Raw genomic sequence first — 19,817 nt, 5'->3', positions numbered from 1 at the left:
TCAGGTATTTCTCCAAGCGCCGTCTGAAATCCCATAGGGTCCATCAGGCGCCTGGGGCGGAACCACCTAATCGGTTCCTCCTCCCTACAGTGGGGGATTGGTTTCCGAAAGTCCAGCCTCAGTAGGAAGTGATCAGACCATGACAAGGGCAAGATCTTAATACCCCTCAAATCTAGATCACGCCTCCACTGCTCCGAGAGGAATATGAGGTCAAATGTGTGACCTGCTGAATGAATCGGACCCCGAATTACTTGGGTCAAGTCCATGGCTGTCATGGAAGCCATGAACTCCTGCGCCCCATCAGAGTGTTCACCGAGCGAAGGCAGGTTGAAATCCCCCAGCACCATAAGCCTGGGGAACTCAACCGCCAGCTCAGCTACTGACTCGAAGAGTGAGGGGAGGGCTGTTGCAACGCTGTTGGGAGGAAGGTACATTAACAACAAGCCCACTTGACCCGCAAGGTCCAACTTCACCAACAAGGACTCACACCCGACAAGCTCCGGAGCAGGGATCCTACGAGAAAGTAATGACCCCCGGATGATGACAGCCACTCCCCCACCCCTTTCCTGGGGTCGCGGCTGATGGAGCACCTGAAATCCTTCTGGGCACATTTCAGTGAGGGGGACTCCTCCCTCCGGGCCCAGCCAGGTTTCAGTAATACATGCCAGGTCTGCCCCCTCGTCTAATATTAGGTCCCTGACGAGGGGAGCCTTGTGAACCACAGACCTGGCATTTAGCAACAATAGCCTGAGACCAGGGCCCTGACCATTCTCGCCATCTGTCCCTGGAGTGGAACTAGCAGGGCCGGAAGGAGGGATCGCTGTGACGTAGCGGACCCTCCTTCCCCGGTAATGGCTAGCCCTGAAGTTCCTGTCGTACCTGCCTCTCCCCGTTATGACCGTAACGTTCTGGCCCACTCCCATACCCGCAGGCCCCATTTCCCCTCCCGTAGCCTCCGCTCTCCCCGGCAGGCCATTTATCTCAGTCATTCTAGGACGGGGAGGTAGGAAGACTGTAATAGGCTTGTTGGATATTTCAACTGAATGTACTGTATTTTTTTGGAATAGTCCTTATGGAATTTGTCTGAAACAGTATAGGGTTTCCTGCCTAGGCAGGAGGTTGGACTAGAAGACCTCCAAGGTCCCTTCCAACTCTGCTATTGTATTGTATTGAATAATATCTCTCTTTTTCTGCAGATGAAGAAGAGAATAAGAAAGGTGAAAAGCGAAAAAGAGAAACAGATGATGAAGGAGAAGAAGATGATGATGATTAGTCTTCTGTGTCTCCAAAGGACTGTTCAGTATTTCTTGGGGTACCCCTTGGATGATCTGTGTCTTGAGGAGCACGTGTGACGCACCTGTAGTTCTCCCCCTCCAAGCGCAGCACTCAAAAAAGCCAAAGAGTCGGCTATTCCTGTGACATTCCATTGTACCCTGCAGCTGATTTCTCCAGGTGGTTACAGACCTAGCCTTCTTGGGCTAGCACCTTCACCCTCTTGAGAGTTCCCAGGCCTTCATCTCTTCCCATTGCCCTAGCAAGAACAAGAGTGATGGGTCAGTCCTGGCTATAGGGACTCCACACCACCCACTGACTATACTTCCCTTTTTAATCTCTGTGCAACAAGGCTTTGTAAATAGAGTCCTGAAGTTTTGGGGACTGCTCTTCATGCTTTGCTTTCCCTGCCTTCTTTTTCCTTTTCTAAGCCGTTGGATATTTTTTACATTAGGATGTTTTATGCAACAACAGAAAAAAGTATTTTTAAGAACTTGAATTAAATAAACGTTATTTGATAAACTATAATCTTGCAGTTATTATATTCAGAGAGATGTGAAAATGTGCCTTTTTTTTTGCTTAAACTTTAGTAGACAGGGTTGTGAATATTCTGCATTTGTGAAATAAAACAGAATCTAGATTCTTTGATCTATGAAGGTTGTTTAAGTTAGGTAATTTATTTTGCTATGCAAGTAAATAATCCAAGAAGCCCTGCTTCATCTTTCTCCCCAGCTTCACAGATTGCTTTATTACTAGTACAATTCACAACATAAGTAAATTTAGAAAATTTTGACTTTTGAAGTTAACGTGCTTCCGGGTTGTGAGTGACCAGTACCAGGCTTGGAAGATTTTAGCTGTTCACAGAGGTTTTTATCTAGATGTGTTACTTATTCAGATATTATTGTTTGTAGCCAATGATGTATTTTTAGCTAATTTGCATAAGTATTTCAAATAGCAGAATACCTTTTCCATTAATGATCACCTTCTTTCAGCATATCCCAATAAGGACCAGCTCCATTACTATGCTTGCAGTGGTCATAAAAGCTTTTTTTACAAAGCCATACTAACATTATAATCCTATGCTTATAGGATAATAGTAGCTGTTATTGTGCCCAGAGGAATTAGCTGCCATGTGTAAAGGATTCTGGCTTAAATGTCCATGTTTCAATATTTGAGAGAAATAATACATTCAGTAGAAGGACTTGGTTGGTAATGTTTCTCTGATCAAAAGGTAAATTTTGGAATCTGTTTAAATGAAGTATCAGATGTATTTCTAAAGTTTCTTTAAATAGTTTTTGCAATCCTGCCAATCAGCAGTTTTGTTGTAAGAGAAAGTTCTAATTCCAGCCTTACTAAAAAGCCATTTGATTGAATTTCAGCTTTAAGGGAAAGAGAGAGACATACATGGATTAAAACTGTTGAGTTATCACTTATGGCATGTGTGATTAAACAATAGTAAAATGCTCTTGTAGACTAGTAACTGGATTTACCGTAGTTACATGGTTGGTATAAGTATTAAAAATGCTTAGCTTTTCCAAGACCATTCCTTGTATTTATTAAGTACAAGCCTTGTCATTCTTTCGTATGGGGATATGTCCCCATTGGCATTTCAGTTTCCTTGCTTTTAAATCACTGTAATAGAAAAAAAAAATACCACCATCCATATATCTTTAAATATAGTTAGGCGCTATTTAATAAAGCATAATCACTGTCATCACTGTATATAGATTTTTCTTTTCTTTCCCTCTGCCTCAGAAAGCATACATGACTGAAATTTTGGTCTGCATGTACTATTTCAAAAGTGTTTTTAAAAACAAGAGTAATTTTTAAAAATAACTTTCAAGTGCTAATTTGTTTTATACAAGTTTGGTAAACAGAACAAAAAGCAGTATATATACATTTTTCAAGTAGATTTGGGATTTTTCAACCCCTGTAATAAATGGCTAACATTGATCAAAGCAATACATAAAATATGCAAAAAAAAATCAAAAAGCACACTTTAGAAATGCATTTTAAACCCTCTCCCTTTATCTTAAGCTGACAAATACTTTAAATAATTTATTTGCCTGTAAACAAGATAAGAGAGACAAATTTCCAAATTGCAAGCGATCATCCTCCTTAATCCAAGAATATATTTTACTCTTTTGTTTCCTTAACTGGCAGCACTTCTACTTTTGCCACAAAATGTTGTGTTGTAGTTTCCCAAACATCTATAAGCTCATAATGTATTAATAAACAAGATGGACTTGTACCAATTAGTTGTTTAATCTACATTCAGCTGTTTCCCAAAAATACAAAGTGGGGGTATATCTTACCATATATTCGAGATTAGTTACAGAAAATAGTAATTCTATTACTGTCAGCCCTACAAGGTAGCACAAATCAGGAAACTGACCTAACAGGAAGGTTGCAGCTATACTCTTTGTGATTAGCCTATAGAAGTAGAATCTTGCAATTCTGATTGTGTTTTACTTCTCCATGTTTTATCACTCTTGCCTCTTTTCCCCAAGATCATCTCTCTGACTCTGCAATTATGCTCCAAGTTTTAACTTCAAGACAAGTTATAATTCATCTGGCTAATCTCCTAAATAATTGGAAATGTTTTAATGTCTTGATCATAACTGTAACATACCAGTTGTTTTAAAGGGTACTAATTAAAATCCCATGAGCACTTAATATTATATACTGGGATTATTACAAAGACCAATTCATTTTATATGCATAAAGCTTGGTGTAAATATAGAAGTTCCATTATGTCTTTTGTACCATTGTGAATACTTCTTTAAAAGCATATTTAAGCAATGCCAACTGTAATATTGGGTTATTGCATCTGAAATCTCAGGGATCTACAGCTCTAAATTTTCTTCCTAGTACATCTTAACTTTAAACCAAAATCGTGACTAGGATGTTTATTAAATCCAAACTGACATAATTTTGGTCTGTTTCCATCCAAAACATAAAGTTGGTCTGTTGCATCCAAAATCCATTAAATGACAGTTTGTTGAGTTGGACAAAGAAAAAGATGAGCCAGAACATAGGTGTTTGTATATAGGAAAGTCATTTTTGCAGAGTTGAATTGAATTGAGAGTCACCCCATCCAGTCACATGAGAACTGAATAGTACAATCCAGAAAAGAAATGTAGCTTCTGCTATGCAGGTATTCTTTTGCTTATAACCACAATACAGCCCAAAATTTCTTATGATCTTGTCACAGTCGTTAAGTGAATCAGTGCAGCTGTTAAGTTAGTAACAAGGTTGTTAAATTGCTTCCCCATTGACTTTGCTTATCAGAAGGTTGCAAAAGGTGACCACATGACACTGGGACATTGCAAGCATCCTAAATGCATACCAGTTGCCAAGCACCCAAATTTTGATCACATGACCATGGGGATGCTGCAACGGTCTTGTGAAAAATGGTCATAAGTCAATGTTTTCAGTGGTGTTTATAACTTTCAATGGCCACCAAATGAAGTTGTAAGTTGAGGGCTTCTTGTATGTACATATTGGCTATGAGATGGGTTCCTGCTCAAAAAACAGTGGGGAAGTGAAGGGGAATAATACAGAAAAGAAATATGGAAAAGAAAAAGACATGCTTGGGCATGTTTTCAGAGCTGAAGAAGCTTCTTGGGTGAGAAGCAAAACGTGTTCAAAGAAAAATCAGAAAGTCTACTTGCCTCTTGAAAAAGCACCTTTGGGACATGCTTGGGCAATTTTATCAATCCACTAGGTCAGCAGCCCTCAACCTTTTCGGCACCAGGGAGCAGTTGTATGGAGAGAGTTTTCTGTGGGCCACAGGGAGTATGGTTTCATGTGCTGTCTGCATCCCACGGACGGGGATGGGGCTTCGTTTGTGTGGCCCGGTTTCAGTTGGGGACCCCTGAACTAGGAAATGTTACAATTTAATGATGGATTAAAAGAAATGTTTTAACTTCGGTCTTGAAAGAAAAAGAGGGTAAAAGAGAACTGTAAGAGAAAAAAAATGTTAAGTCATAAAACACAGAAGCAGTACAGAGGAGATGTGAATGGGTATTTCTGTATTAAATGTTTATACAAGATTCTTCAGTTTGATTACAGCTCAGTCTTCTGTTATTCTCACTTATCAATTTCTATTTTTGGGAATTTTCTGAAATCCTGCACAAATATCTTAACCCAAACTATAAAAGTAGTTGTATTTTACAATTTTATTATGACTGGTGAAACTTTAGGTGTGTTTTTTTTTCCTTTCAAATTTTCCAACCATTTTGTACATGAACATTTTCAGCATTCATGATTAAGGAGAAACTTATGTTACAAAAGGCATCTACCCCCCCCCCCCTTCCATCTTGGACCTCATAATCTTTGGAGTAGTTGATCCTGCTCTCAAACAATTGTTGGTGGCAGTGCTTTGCATAGTCTATTATAGAAATCAGCAAGGAAACAAATATGAAACATCAGTTGAAATATCAGTCATAGGCATCAAAACAGAAAGTGAAAAGTGAAAAAAAGTATTGCAATTTGACAGTTGTGGGAATTTTGTTTGTGATAAACAGGATGTTAGAGGATTATCAGAATTAAGTAAAAGTTTCTTCACACTTCTGTACATTGAACTAATATGCCTATAAGATCTGATACAACATTCAGAGTAATAAAGGAGGAAAGAATCTGTGAGTAGAAAATTCAGCTTCAGACAATTGGAAGAAAGCCATCTTAAGAGCATTAGTAATTAAACTCCTAGTTGATTTAAGGCATGAAGTGATCCTCAGAGATTATGGGTAGAGATGGAAGACACATTGACTACAGGGTTACAGAAGGCTTCCACTCTAGCTCTGATAAGACCACTTCAGCAGCAGTGGTCTTATTTTCTCCATCTCAAATAAAGAGCATTCATTTCCAAAGCTTGACTCTCAGAAGCATCTATTTCTGACTTCCTTTTTAAATTAATGTCACCTAGTTCTTTGGTCCTTACCTCTTAGGCATAAATACAATTTTAGAAGAAGATGAGAAACTAAGAGAAGGTGATGGTTTCGATTCCCACATAAACTCTCCTTGGTTATAAGAAACAAAACTAATTCAGTGCAAATTCAGAGTGATTGCGGGTAAACTAATTCAGAGTGATTGCGGGTGCACCCCGATTCACCCGCATTACACCTATCCTCCGCGAGTTGCGCTGGCTACCTGTCGATCTCCGGATGCGCTTCAAGGTGCTATTGATCACCCATAAAGCCCTACATGGCAGTGGATCTGGATACTTGAGAGACCGCCTTCTGCCAATTACCTCCCTACGACCTATAAGATCCCATAGATTAGGCCTCCTCCGCATTCCATCGGCCAGCCAGTGTCGGCTGGCAACCACAAGGAGGAGGGCCTTCTCAGCAGTAGCCCCGACCCTTTGGAACGAGCTCCCCGTGGAGATTCGTACCCTCTCCACCGTCCAGGCCTTCCGCACTGCCTTGAAGAACTGGCTCGCCCGTCAGGCCTGGGGATAAGGATTTCTACCCCGCCCGAATGTTGTATGCATGTTGCTCATTATTTTATTATGTGTTGTTGTCTCAATGTTGTATTTCCCCTTTCCCTGGTTTTCTGTGAGCCGCCCTGAGTCCCCTCAGGGAAAAGGGCGGCCTACAAATGCAAATAAAACCTCTAAACCTCTAAAACCTCTAAAATCATTCTGATCCATCCAAGAATGCAGAACAAAAAGAGTCCAGAACAACTTCTATTTGGTTCATCACCATGTGAAAGAGTTGAATGCTAAAAAGCCTGAAAGTCCAAGCAACCGTATTTCAAAGTTCAGTTGTCTACTGGGGACCTGAAAGGAGGTTCGTACTCAGGCAGGTCTGCCTTCCACTTTGAAACATCTCCAATTGAGTTATTATGGGACTACTTTGAAACATGGATTTTCTTGCAAAGAATGAGTCCGATAAATAGAGCACCACAAAACCTCCCAGTAACTTCCAGTAAATTCCAGCTTGCAGGATATGGGCACTCAAGGTAGACAATAACTTGCCAATAAATCTGAAATTCTCCTTCTAATCTATAATCTCCAAAATATAGTGATTTCTGGCAACATTTGTTCTGAGACTCCAAAGGATAGCCTGTCAGAATCGGCGAGAATCCACATGCAGGTTTTTGATTTCCAGCTGTAACTGTTTGATCTGAATATCCCGCTGGATCAGCACTTCACGGAGCCGCCGAATTTCTTCTTGCTGTCGATAAAACATCTGTAGCAGCTGGAAAGTAAAGATTTCATATGTCATTTGTGCAATCATACATTAAAATCATCTGATGTCTACATGAAACTACAGAGTCAAGAAAGAGAAAATGACACTGATGGAAATTTAGATTAAAACTAAATTTAGTTTCACTATCATTGTACACATGTTGTGCATTGACAATAAAGGTATGATCTGATTTAGACACACATATAAACTATCCCAATATAAAAATGAGATGCTTATACAAGAGAGTGCTTAAACTGCATAAACATATGCAGATCATGCTAAATAATATTGGAAATTGCTGTATTTCTCAGACTATAAGACATATCGGAGTGTAAGAAGCACCAAGATTTTGAAGAGGTAAATTGCGAAATTTGTGAAAAACAGGGCATATAGAGCATTTGGGAGGCCTGCAAAGGGCTCCTGGGGGCTAGGGAGGGCAAAAATGTGACACATGGGTTTGGGAGGTGAAAAACAGGTCTGTTTTTTGCAAAAATGGGATGGGCAGAGGGTTTGAGAGGCCTGTAGAGTACTCCTGGGGGCTTGGGAGGATGAAAACACCCCCATTTTATGAAAAGTGGGTCCATTTTTCACTTGTTTTTGCCCTCTCCAGTCCCCAGGAGAACTTTACAGGCCTCTCAAACCCTCTGGGTCTCCATTTTTGTGAGAAACAAGAACCACGCGCTGGGGTTTTTGGAGGCCAAAAATGCTGTATTCAATGTATAAGAAGCACCCAGATTTTTACCCTATTTTTTAGGGGCACTTTATATTCCAAAAAAATACGGTATAATAAATATATCAATTACTCCACTAATATTCCAACATGAAAAACTGTGGATTTAAGATCCAGTTTACCCATCAGCTACTCTTGCAGCAGAATATCCTTTATACTTCCCATTCATTCCTCATCTAATATCAGATATTTGAATTTAAGTGAGAGGAAGAACAGAGTAGAAATATGTTTTCTCCAGACCTCTATTCAAGTGAGAGGTCACAGCAATAACAGAATAAGTGAATGGAGCACAAAGAGAGATGCTTCTAAGAAATAATTCTATGTCAATATTAAATCCAGTGAGGGATGTCCTTGTTTCCTATCTTGCTTGTACTTCCTGAGAAAGTAGCTATTTTTTTCTATTTTATCCCATTTGCTCACTAACATAATTTTTTCTCGGTCACATCACTATACCTCATTTTCTGTTTTAGGTGGAGGACATTCATAGGTATCAACACCATTAGATAACTTCATTCGTCTGTTTTGCTCTTGTCTTTCCTCTATTTTCCTGGTCCCCCATTTCTCTTGGATCTCATTCAACTTTTCGGTGATATCAGTCACTCTGTCCCGACGCGGGGCAGGCTTAGTTGCTTCCATGGCAATCTCCTTTTCAAGAAATGGTGGTAAAGAATTCAAGATCACAGAACCTGGCCTCAAAGACATCAAGACAGGACCTGTAGGCCACAGAAAAGAATAATTTTGTCCCAAGCAAAAAGGAACAATAACAACTAGTACTGAGTGACCCTGAGAACCTAAAGCCACTAAATGCAAGAAAAAAAAGAAAATTTCATTCATTACAAGAAGGGCATTTAGCTTAGTTTGTGTGCTAGGACAATGTACGCAGCACAAAAGCATTACAATTTTGATTCAAAGCAAGTTGATTCCCTCAATCGACATCAATTAATTCAAATTTAGGAATAATGCATTATTTTGGTTTTGGTATAGAGCAAGGCCAAGTGAAATACAGCTATAGGCCTAACCCACAATCTAACTGACTGAAGTTGATACCTTTCCATTATATAACAATACCAGGATAGCAGATGCCACAATAATTCAAGAGGAGAGGGTGAGCCATTGCCAAAAGATCTGAAGGAAGAATTGTACTCCATACCTATTACACAAGTATTGAGCCTAGCTCTTCTTCCAAGATATTTGGAACTCATTTTATGTTCAAAACAACCTAGGTTCAGATTAGTTCCTTGAAATCATGGATCAAAGTACTGTACTCTTCCCACCACACCACAGATTAGCTGGTAATTGGCATACAATTCCCAAGAGCGGAAAAGAAGCAGTGAAAACTTTGGATGCTTCTCACAGTTGAACTTCATTCATTATTGTTTTGGGGCTCGTGACATTTACAATTTCTTATGGCTGAATAAATTGTGTGGGTCCTTCAGATGCACAGCTCTCCAGCAAACAGCTACCATAAAACATTAGCCGTAATACCTTATAATAGAGATATAGGGAAACAACTTCTATGTTATTGCTTTAATTGCTGAAGAACATTGTCAATTTATTATGAGAATTCTAAACACAGCCATCCAGATTATAATATTGTTATTGTGAATAATTCTGGGCCTCCAGCCTTACCGTACATCTGCCTTTAATGTAACGTGATGCAGATAGATAAATGAGCATTTTTTTTTGTTTCTGACAGTTTAAGCAATTGTATCACAAACCTTTATTAGTGCCATTCAGCCAGTCTCGTGCTGTCAATGATGGCTGTACCCCAGCTGTCATTGGATAGATGTCTTCCTGGTACGATTCAGACTACAAAGGAAAACATGAGAGTAGAGTTCCATTTCCTTATCTGGGGAACTACAGTATCCTCAAAATGAAGGCCCTTCATGGTATATTGCCAAAGAAGAGATATCCACTCACCCGTCGGGGTACAATCATAGAAATGGGTTCAATCAGGCTTTTGACTGGAATCAGTTTATAAAACCGGAAGATCTCGCAGGCACAGACATCGAGGCCCCTCTTGGGCATCACACCTGACAGCAAAAGGAAAAAAAAGTTATGATCAGCTCATATGACATTCCGCCAAAACATGGGTTTGGGAAATCCAACTGCTGCTCTTCACCTCTGCAGAATAGGATAGCCATGCAGGAAGGAAACAGAGAAAGCTGAAATCTTTCCCCTGACCAGCACCACACCCTGGGCCTAGCCATTTTTTTTAAAAAGAGAACAAATTACTTCCATTTGTAATTTAATTTTTAAAAAAATGTAACTAAAAAGATTCTTCCTTTTCTGATCTTGTCTAGAGTTGCTAGGTAACAATTTGAAAACCTCTCTGTCTCTTATAGTTCCAGCCATTTCAATTCATTCCTCTTTCAGTTTCATGATCTAAGAAGGCAGAGCATGTGGAAGATTGATGCACCCATATAATTGTAAGAACTTCTACAGCTGTAGGCTTGGGACCATCCACTCTCCTTCTATCCATGGACTGGCAGATATGCACCATCAGTCTTCCAGGACTTTCTTGCTCTTGTGCTTTCAAGTAGACTAGATGAAAACTCCTTAGAAGAGTTGGAAGCAGGTGAAAAAAACAATTCTCAAACTTCTCTTGCCCTGCTGGCAAAGGTTTCATTCAACCTTCCACTATCTGGTCCCTCCAGATATGCTCGTCTACATTTTCCATCACCTCCTGCCAACGCAGCCAGTGTCAATGGTGAGGATAACCTGAACCCATAAGTCAACATATCAGGAGAATACCAGGTTGGGGAAGGCTGGTTTAATCAATATTCTGAGAGATAAAGGCACAGAAAATGAATGTCATGAGCCATTGCTGTGCAGCCATGACAAAAGTGAAGCAAGAGAAAACAGGCTGATGCTTATTATCTGCCTGCGACCAGCTGCCCCCTCCCTCAATGCATCAGTGGTTCACAGGCACCCTGTTCAAGTTCCCCAGCATAGAAACTGCAATGAAACTGCTGCAAACTTACCAATTCCTTTCTGAGGCAAAGGGGAACGATATTCAGTCAGGTAATATAGGTATGGTTTCTCCACATTTATCTCATAGTACCTGATGTTCCCATCTCCCTAAAGATAATTGTAAGAGATACAAATTCAATGTATACTCACTTCCTCTCCCTATTAAGTGAAATATTTAATTCTTTCCAGGGGAGCAGCTTAAGTGGGGGAGGGGGAGGCAGGTACTAAACACCGAGGTGCCATCCCCCCTGTGTCCCGTATCTCCTGTTACCGACACCACTGAAATAGGTCGCCCTCCTCTTCCTTCCCTAAGAACCATTCTATCCCCCATCCCTAACACTCTTCCTTAAAAGGGGGGAAACCTCCTCCCACTGACAAACTGTTGGGAGCAAGGTGAGCCTTACAGGCACTATAGCACTTGCTCTCAGCACCCTCAAACTCACACCACCCCTTCCTCATTGCCACAGAGGGGTCACATCCAGCACCCCCTTATCTCCCAACACACTCAGAATACACCCTCTCAATGCGCAAATGGCACCGTGACCAGTCGCTCTCACCTACCAAGCAGGGAGCCACTCTTCCCCCCCTCCAGCTCTCATGTGGGGGTGGGGGGGAAGGGATCAACACACTTGCATCTCCCTCAACTTTCCTTTCCAGCCCCAGGATTCCCCAGCCTTCTCAGGCCCGACTACAGACCATTCAGAGGATTGCAGAAACAAGATTGCAGAAAGTAGCCAAAAAAGTAGCCAGAAGGCCTGCTGGGCTGCACTGGAAATTTAGCAGCTGTGTCTCTACAATGTCTCATGAAGTTCACAGTTCCAAGCTCCCACTCGCCAGTTAACCTCAGGAAGTTCCAATGCCAGCCTGCCACTCTCCACACAACCATACAAATAGGCCCAGCTGCCGACAAGGGCCAGTGAAGCTTGTCTCTACTGTCAGCTCTGCCTCCATCGGATGACCTATGGCATCATTCAGAGCTGCAGCTGCTGACTCCTGGGTTCTCTGACCAGGGTTTAGCTTTAGCCAGGGGAATCCACAGGGAGAATCCAGGGGGAAGCCACACAATCATAAATCATCCACTTCCTCTGCTCCCTCTCACCTTCCAACTTTTGAAGCTCTTGGCCTTTCTGTTTCTTCACCTCTCCATTTTTTCAACAAGTTCCAGCCTCTCAATTAGCTTATCAAGCTTATCTTCCTCAAATTTCCTTTCTCTCTACACACTCCTCCACTTTCACATACCAATTTCTACATTCCAAATTTTCCAAACCCTCTCTGCAAACACTTCGGAGCACCATCTACAAATACATGCAGCCACTGTCGCCATCTTTTTTTTAAAAAAAGATTCCCTTATATGTCCTCCAGGGAGGTTTCATTTATACCTAATCTGGATAGGCTTGTTAGGCAAGACAAGAAATAATGGATGGAAACTGAACAAGGAGAGAAGCAATTTAGAAGAAGAATCTAGGAGAAATATCTTAACAGTGAGAACAATTAACCAGTGGAACGGCTTGTCTTCAAAAGTTGTGGGTGCTTTTAAGAAGAGACTGGACAGCCACTTGTCTGCAATGGTAGAGGGTCTCCTGCTTGAGCAGAGGGTTGGACTAGAAGACCTCCAAGGTCCCTTCCAACTCTGTTATTCTGTTATTCTTAAATCTTAACTACCTCACATATTCACCAGGGAGGCCACACTTAAAGGACCCACTAGATAAAGGATTTCAGAGTTGAAACATTTACATCACAATGACTCTCTGCCTACTCACCTAAGGAACCTAGCCACATTAGGTGGGAAACAGGGCATATGCCAAGGCCATATTCTAGATCAGCAAAAATCATGTAACAAATATAACTAAACTCAACTTTCCTTGAGAGTTATAATGAGTGCAATCAGTCTTGGAGACTGGCACCATTTTAAGTTTCTTATATATCTTGGATCCGATGTATAAGCAAAACACAGCAAAACACATCAACATCCTAAATTCTGCCAGTAAAAAAGGGAGGGGGAAGGGAACCAGAACAATTGCAATATTGGACAAACAGCACATCTGAGTAGCATCTCCTATCTTCAGCCAGAAGGACTTAGAAAACAAGAGTGTTGTTGGAAGAGAGTTGGCAGGCAAGACATCATTGGGAATTCTGGGAGTTAAAGTCCACACAGTTTAAAGTTGCCAAGGTTGAGAAATACTGTTCTGTATAAATTACAGATTATAGCACCAACTGTATTGCTTTGAACTACACAACATATTGTCACAGCCAATTATTTCAACTTGGTCTATAGGTAAGAACTCACCTTGCTTAAGACATACAACATATGTGTGTCTGTATCATAGAAAGGAAACAAGAGGCCCGACGACCCATCCACATCTTCCTCATGTAAAGGCACAGAAAGATCATCCTGTATATACAGATCATGGAAAAAGAAATTATTGCTATAAGGTTTTCACTGTATCCCGAAAAATCAGAGAACACAAATAATGAGCATCCCCACCCCCCACCCCCACAATAATGTCCAATGGACCCTATTCTCACTGCCATGATATGTTTGAATTAATGCTTTCAAAAACCCTTCAGGTTGCAGGTCGGAACTCCAAAAAAATTAAACAGTTTTTACATACAGGTGCAAGAAATGGTGCTGTAGGTTTTCTGTGCTGAAGTCCTAGCAGTCCTCTCTGCCAGAAATAATGCAAAGCAGACTTTCCCATCACAAAGAGAACTCAGCCTAGCTGAACTGGGGGGTGGGGGGGAGAAAGATATATAACTGAGGCACCAATATCATTTCAAGCAGTGCAAAGAGAACTGCAACACTAGGACATAAATAAGACAGGGGTGTGTAAAGGTGAAATCTTGAGGCATTCTTTCTCCTGGCACTTTAAAAATGAAGGGCCTTTTACTCTATGATTACCATATTTTTCGGAGTATAAGACTCACCTTTTTCCCTCAAAAAAGAGAGTGAAAATCTGGGTGCGTCTTATACACTGAATACAGCATTTTTGGCTTCCCAAAACCCCGCCCTTCACCAAAATGGCCGTGCATAGCCTTTAGGAGGCTTCCAGAGTGCTCCTGGGGGGTGGTGAGGGCAGAAATGAGCCAGAAATGGGCCGTTTTTTTGCTCGCTTTTGCCCCCCCATCCCGCAGGAGCACTCTATAAGCCTCCTAAAGGCTATGCATGCCCTTTTTTTGACAAAAACTGGGCCCGTTTTCACAAAAAAAGGGGCGGTTTTGGGGAGGTCTTCAGAATGCAAAACCTTTTTTTTTTAATTGCCTCTTCAAAATCTTGGTGCATCTTATGCTCCGAAGAATATGTTATATATGTCAAGCAGAATCTTCACTTTCCTTCATCTCTCTTTAAGGGACTAAATTAAGGACTATGAACTTCTGGCTGATCTTGGTGGTGTTATAGGGGTGAACTAATAGTGCTGTGTATTTCCAGCTTCTGCTGGAAATATGTAAGGGAATCTGTGATTCTCTTACCCAAGAGCTGACTGCTGAATCTAGGGGGGGGGGGGTAAGAGCATTTGAATTGAACATCTGAAAGACAATCCCAGAGCAATTCACTATTTTGGAAATGTTCCAGGATTCATCTGCAATTACCGACAGTGTTCTGATCAATATGCATTTGCAGTAAGAGATTTCAAATTCAAGCAGACACAGAGCACAGAAATCAATTAAGTGCAAACCATACTGTTGGACTGACCCATGTTTATTTGGAAACTTATTAGGGCATGTGTTCTTTATGAGAAGGATGTCACATTTTCACCTCCTACAGACAATTATGTGGAAATGTTTAATATTAGTCTATTAAGGCCCCATTGTGTCCCAGGCATTCTGGGTATAAAAGTGAGCTAGCAATGCAGGGGTGGGTTTCAAAAATTGTTCGAACCACCTCTGTGGGCGTGGCCTCCTTTGTGGGAGTGGCTTGCCGCCCATGTGACCGGATGGGAGTGGCTTGCCGCCCATGTGACCGGATGGGAGTGGCTTGCCGCCCATGTGACCGGATGGGAGTGGCCTGCCACCCATGTGACCTGGTGGGAGTGGCCAAGACGATGTTATTACTAGATATTACTAATTACTAGATATTATTAATATTACTAGATCATTATTAATGCATAGATAACTGTGGGACATTACACACCACCCACACCCACAAACTATGACAGTGCTAGGAAAACACCAAAAAAATAAAAATCCCCCCCCCCCAAAAAAAAGAAAGACTGCCAATGAAACCAGTTTTTTTTTCCTAAGCCTAAGAACAGGAAAGACTAAGTCACTGGAATAAAAACCATCAAGGCAATGTGGAAAATTATAAAGGACAGGCACTCACAGAACCATCAACCACCTCAGAATTACCTAAACAAGTAAGGTGACCAGATTTTCAGATTGGTAAAGAGGGACACCATTGACCGGGGGGGGGGGAGCTAGGCCACGGCAGTTACTGCCAGCCTGCGACCTTGCTAGGGACGTCTGGTCACCTTAATTATATACATCCTCTCTCTCTCTATCCATCCATCCGTCTGTCTGTCTATCTGACTGCCTATCTAGTTATGGTATCCCTCTCCCTCTTTCCCCCCTCTCTTTCTCCATCCATCTATCTGCTTGCCTACCTATCTCTCTCTCTTTCTCTCTATCCATCCGTCTATCTGCCTGCCTAACTGTCTATCTAGTTATGGTCTCTCTCTCTCTCTCTCCCTCTCCCTCCCTCATTATCATCTATCTCAGTGTTTCTCCACCTTTTTATAAAAATATTTTTTTTTATTTTTTTTGTTACATAGACAACACATACCCACAACAATAAAAACAAAACAAAACAAAAAGAAAAAAAACCCATCATCACATATAGCATGTCGTTTGGTTACAAGTGTTTTAACATTTATCATTCTTATACATTTATTATTTCATTTAATAGGTTATAATATACAGTTTGGGTTGCTTTGTTTACCATCCCTTCCTCCTGTTATAACACCACCTTATTTTCCCTTTCTTTTCTCCCTTCCTCCCTTCTCTACTTTCTTCCTTCCTGCTCTCCTTTCCCTTCCTTCTTCCTGTACCTTTCTCCTACTCCTGCTCTTCCTCATCCCCTTCCTACCCTCTCTCCTCCTCTTTCTCTCCTTTCCATCCTCCTCTCCTTACCTCTTTCTTTTCACCCTCCCTCCCTTCTCTACTTTCCTCCTTCTTCCTCTCCTTCCCCTTCCTTCTTCCCTTCCCTTTCTCTTACTCCTGCTCTTCCTCTTCCCCTTTCTACCCTCTCTCCCCCTCTTTCTCTCCTTTCCATCCTCCTCTCCTTACCTCTTTCTTCTTTCCCCCATCTTCCTTTCATTCTCTCCTCCTTTCTCCCTTTCTCCCAACTCCCTTTCTGGGAGTTGAAGTCCACACACTTTCAAGTCTCCAAGGTGGAGAAAGATTGATCTATCTAATTAATATAATTATTTCTCCCTCTCTTTTTCACTCTCTTTCCAGCGCACACACGCAAATGCATAGGGCAGCCCACCTCACACACAGGTAACTCCGGGCGGCTTACGGGAAGAGGACAGCCGACCACTCACCCACGCGGGGGGGGCAGGATTTCGCCAAGAAAAGTTAACTTTCCTGCGAAAGGGGCCGGCAGCCTCTCAGCTCTTCCCGGCCGGGAAGACCTCCCCCCACTTCCACTCCTGCTGCGACCCTCCTCCCGCCTCCTCGGAGCTTCAAGCAAGCTAACTGGGAAGGCTGGGGAAGAAGAAGAAACGGAGGCGCGAGGTCAGCGGTCCTTGGGGGCGTGGCGGAAGCGCTGCAAAAGCGCCCCTTTCCCAGCTCGGCTGCCGTTGCTGCTGCTCATGGCAGAAGGGGAAGAGGAGGAGGAGGAAGAGAAAGCGACGGGGCGGTCCCTGCAGCCGCCGACGTGGGAAAGGTGCGCTTTGACAGGGCTCCCACAGCCCTGCCAAAGCGCCCCTTTCCCAGCTCGGCTGCCGTTGCTGCTGCTCATGGCAGAAGGGGAAGAGGAGGAGGAGGAAGAGAAAGCGACGGGGCGGTCCCTGCAGCCGCCGACGTGGGAAAGGTGCGCTTTGACAGGGCTCCCACAGCCCTGCTAAAGCGCCCCTTTCCCAGCTCGGCTGCCGTTGCTGCTGCTGTGGGCGGAAGGGGAGGAGGAGGAGGAAGATAAAGCAGCGGGGTGGTCCCTGCAGCCGCTGATGCGGGAAAGGTGCGCTTTGACAGGGCTCCCACAGTCCTGCCAAAGCGCCCCTTTCCCAGCTCGGCTGCCGTTGTTGCTGCTCATGGCAGAAGGGGAAGAGGAGGAGGAAGAGAAAGCGGCGGGGCGGTCCCTGCAGCCGCTGATGCGGGAAAGGTGCGCTTTGACAGGGCTCCCACAGCCCTGCCAAAGCGCCCCTTTCCCAGCTCGGCTGCCGTTGCTGCTGCTGTGGGCGGAAGGGGAGGAGGAGGAGGAGGAAGATAAAGCAGCGGGGCGGTCCCTGCAGCCGCTGATGCGGGAAAGGTGCGCTTTGACAGGGCTCCCACAGCCCTGCCAAAGCGCCCCTTTCCCAGCTCGGCTGCCGTTGCTGCTGCTCATGGCAGAAGGGGAAGAGGAGGAGGAGGAAGATAAAGCAGCGGGGTGGTCCCTGCAGCCGCTGAGGCAGGAAAGGTGCGCTTTGACAGGGCTTCCTCTCCGGAGAGGTGTTTTTTAAAAAGAAAAACCCTGCAGGCACCCAGCGACAGGGGCTAGGAACCCGGAAGTTAATTACTTCCGGGTTCACTGACGAACCGGATCGCAAGAACCGGTGCGAACCGGGAGGAACCCACCCCTGTAGCAATGGAACCAGCTGCTTCAGAGGCTGTGATATAAGAGGAGAAAGGATGGATCATTAAACTAAAGGATTCAGAATGCTGTTCTAGATCTCTCCAGCATGGGATACAGATCATTTTCAAAACAGAGCTCTTGAGATCTCTATTTTAATTTGAACTGCAACAATTTTCCAGTCTAACCCAAATTCTGACCAAGGTAAAGCAAACACAAGAACTAAGGACCAGTTTAGGCAATCAGCGCCTCCTTTCAAAGCAGGAAAAGACTTACAGTACAGTATTATATAAGTGTTCCCAAAATCTGAAGGCATTAACCTTAGCACACTGCAATGCGCTTCCCACAGCAGTTTTGTGGGACTGATACAAAAAATACCACATGAGCTGAGATTATAACCCTGTGGACAAGGAGGTACTGAAACTTCTATAAGGACTCACTTGAAAACATCTCACCTAATAAAATACCCAGGAAATGCTGATCTCTTTTATGTACAACTATACAAACCACGTTATCAGATCCACATGAAGTACAGGAAATCCTCAACTTGCAACAATTTGTTTAGTGACCATTCAAAGTTACAACGGCACTGAAAAAAGTGACTTGTGACTGTTTTTCAGAGTTACGTTTGCAGCATCCCCATGCTCATGTGAACAAAATTCAGATGCTTGACAACTGACTCATACTTATGATGGTTGCAGTGTCCCAGGGTGACATAATCACCTTTTGCGACCTTCTGACAAGCAAAGTCAATAGAGAAGCCAGGTACGCTTAACAGCCAGGTTACTAACTGTAGTGATTCACTTAACAACTGGGGAAAAATTCACTTAACAAATGTCTCCCTTCCCAACAGAAATTTTGGGCTTAATTGTGGTGGCAAGTCGAGGAGTATCTGTAGTTTCTTTGAATATGGACAAATTTTGTTATACTGCATTCAAAATTAGGATGATTCAAATTGCCCACTGATAATCTACACAAATCATAAGGTATTCTTTTCTCTGTTTTTCATTTTTACTTTTTATTATTATTGTTTTTAATGCTTTTATTTGTAATGCTGGTCTGTGATCATAATAAAAATTGATTGATTAGGCAATCAGCCCAACTGAATGGTCAAGCTTTTTCTACCCTGAACCACTTTGGACCAGGGGGGAAATCAACTTACCTTCTCTATCAGTTTGCAAATTTGAGCGGACCTTCCACACATGTGCAGAGTATCAAAAACAGGACATGCTAACGTCCGGGCAGGTGGGCTGAGCCTCCCACTGCCACCACTACCGGTTTGCCCAAACTGGGTAGAACCGGCTGAATTGCACCACTGCTTTGGACACTGGGATACAGTTTGAATGCTTCTTCATAAGCCTAAATTCCCTCTGATATAAAACCAGGCTGAGAGAAGCCTCCATAAGAAATACATCTAAAGGAAGGGGCATGTTTGTCCCAGCGTCACACCCATTTAGAGTGTAGATGAGATTGACACAAGCAAATCCTCCTTATCCTTCCAAAACTTTGGTTGTATTTAAGTACAATGACAATAAAGATTATACTTATACTTTGCTACCACATCACATCTGAAAAGCTAAAAGAATGACTGAAACAGCCTTTGGTTGTCAGCCCCACCTCCAGACCAGGAAATCAGTTTCCCAAGTAGAATAAAACTACTCTTATTGAGATTGGCTGTTATAATAGAATCTTGCAAATATAACTGAGTTGTATCTCTTCCCCTTATACTTTAGTGAGTTAGGAACGTGACTTTCTGGGCTGCCTCAGAATGTTCTCTGGACATTCTGAAATTAAAACACATTTTACTCCTTGCCACCATGGCAATGAAGCTTGTATACCTCCATTAAAATCATCTTCCTTACTCTCTACATCAGTGAAGTGA

General features: G+C 42.6%; 2 protein-coding genes across 2 annotated transcripts in view; one reads left to right on the top strand and one right to left on the bottom strand.

The window, feature by feature from the left end:
- The window catches only part of ANP32B (acidic nuclear phosphoprotein 32 family member B), a 30,789-nt gene extending 25,959 nt beyond the window's left edge, over positions 1-4,830 (top strand). Inside the window, exon 7 of the mRNA XM_032212686.1 lies at positions 1,197-4,830. Coding sequence (XP_032068577.1) covers positions 1,197-1,273 — 77 coding nt within the window. The 3' untranslated portion in view covers positions 1,274-4,830. The remainder of the gene's footprint in view (positions 1-1,196) is intronic.
- Positions 4,831-6,829: 1,999 nt separating this feature from the next.
- Positions 6,830-19,817, bottom strand: part of CORO2A (coronin 2A) — a 62,822-nt gene continuing 49,834 nt past the window's right edge. Inside the window, exons 7-12 of the mRNA XM_032212685.1 lie at positions 13,460-13,564; positions 11,184-11,280; positions 10,120-10,232; positions 9,918-10,008; positions 8,653-8,912; positions 6,830-7,478 (exon numbers count right to left, since the gene is read on the bottom strand). Of these exons, the coding sequence (XP_032068576.1) occupies positions 7,347-7,478; positions 8,653-8,912; positions 9,918-10,008; positions 10,120-10,232; positions 11,184-11,280; positions 13,460-13,564 (798 nt within the window). The 3' untranslated portion in view covers positions 6,830-7,346. The remainder of the gene's footprint in view (positions 7,479-8,652; positions 8,913-9,917; positions 10,009-10,119; positions 10,233-11,183; positions 11,281-13,459; positions 13,565-19,817) is intronic.

This window comes from Thamnophis elegans, chromosome 3 (assembly GCF_009769535.1).
Source record: "Thamnophis elegans isolate rThaEle1 chromosome 3, rThaEle1.pri, whole genome shotgun sequence".
Classification (NCBI taxonomy): Eukaryota; Metazoa; Chordata; class Lepidosauria; order Squamata; family Colubridae; genus Thamnophis; species Thamnophis elegans.
This window is presented reverse-complemented; position numbering and strand designations above follow the sequence as displayed.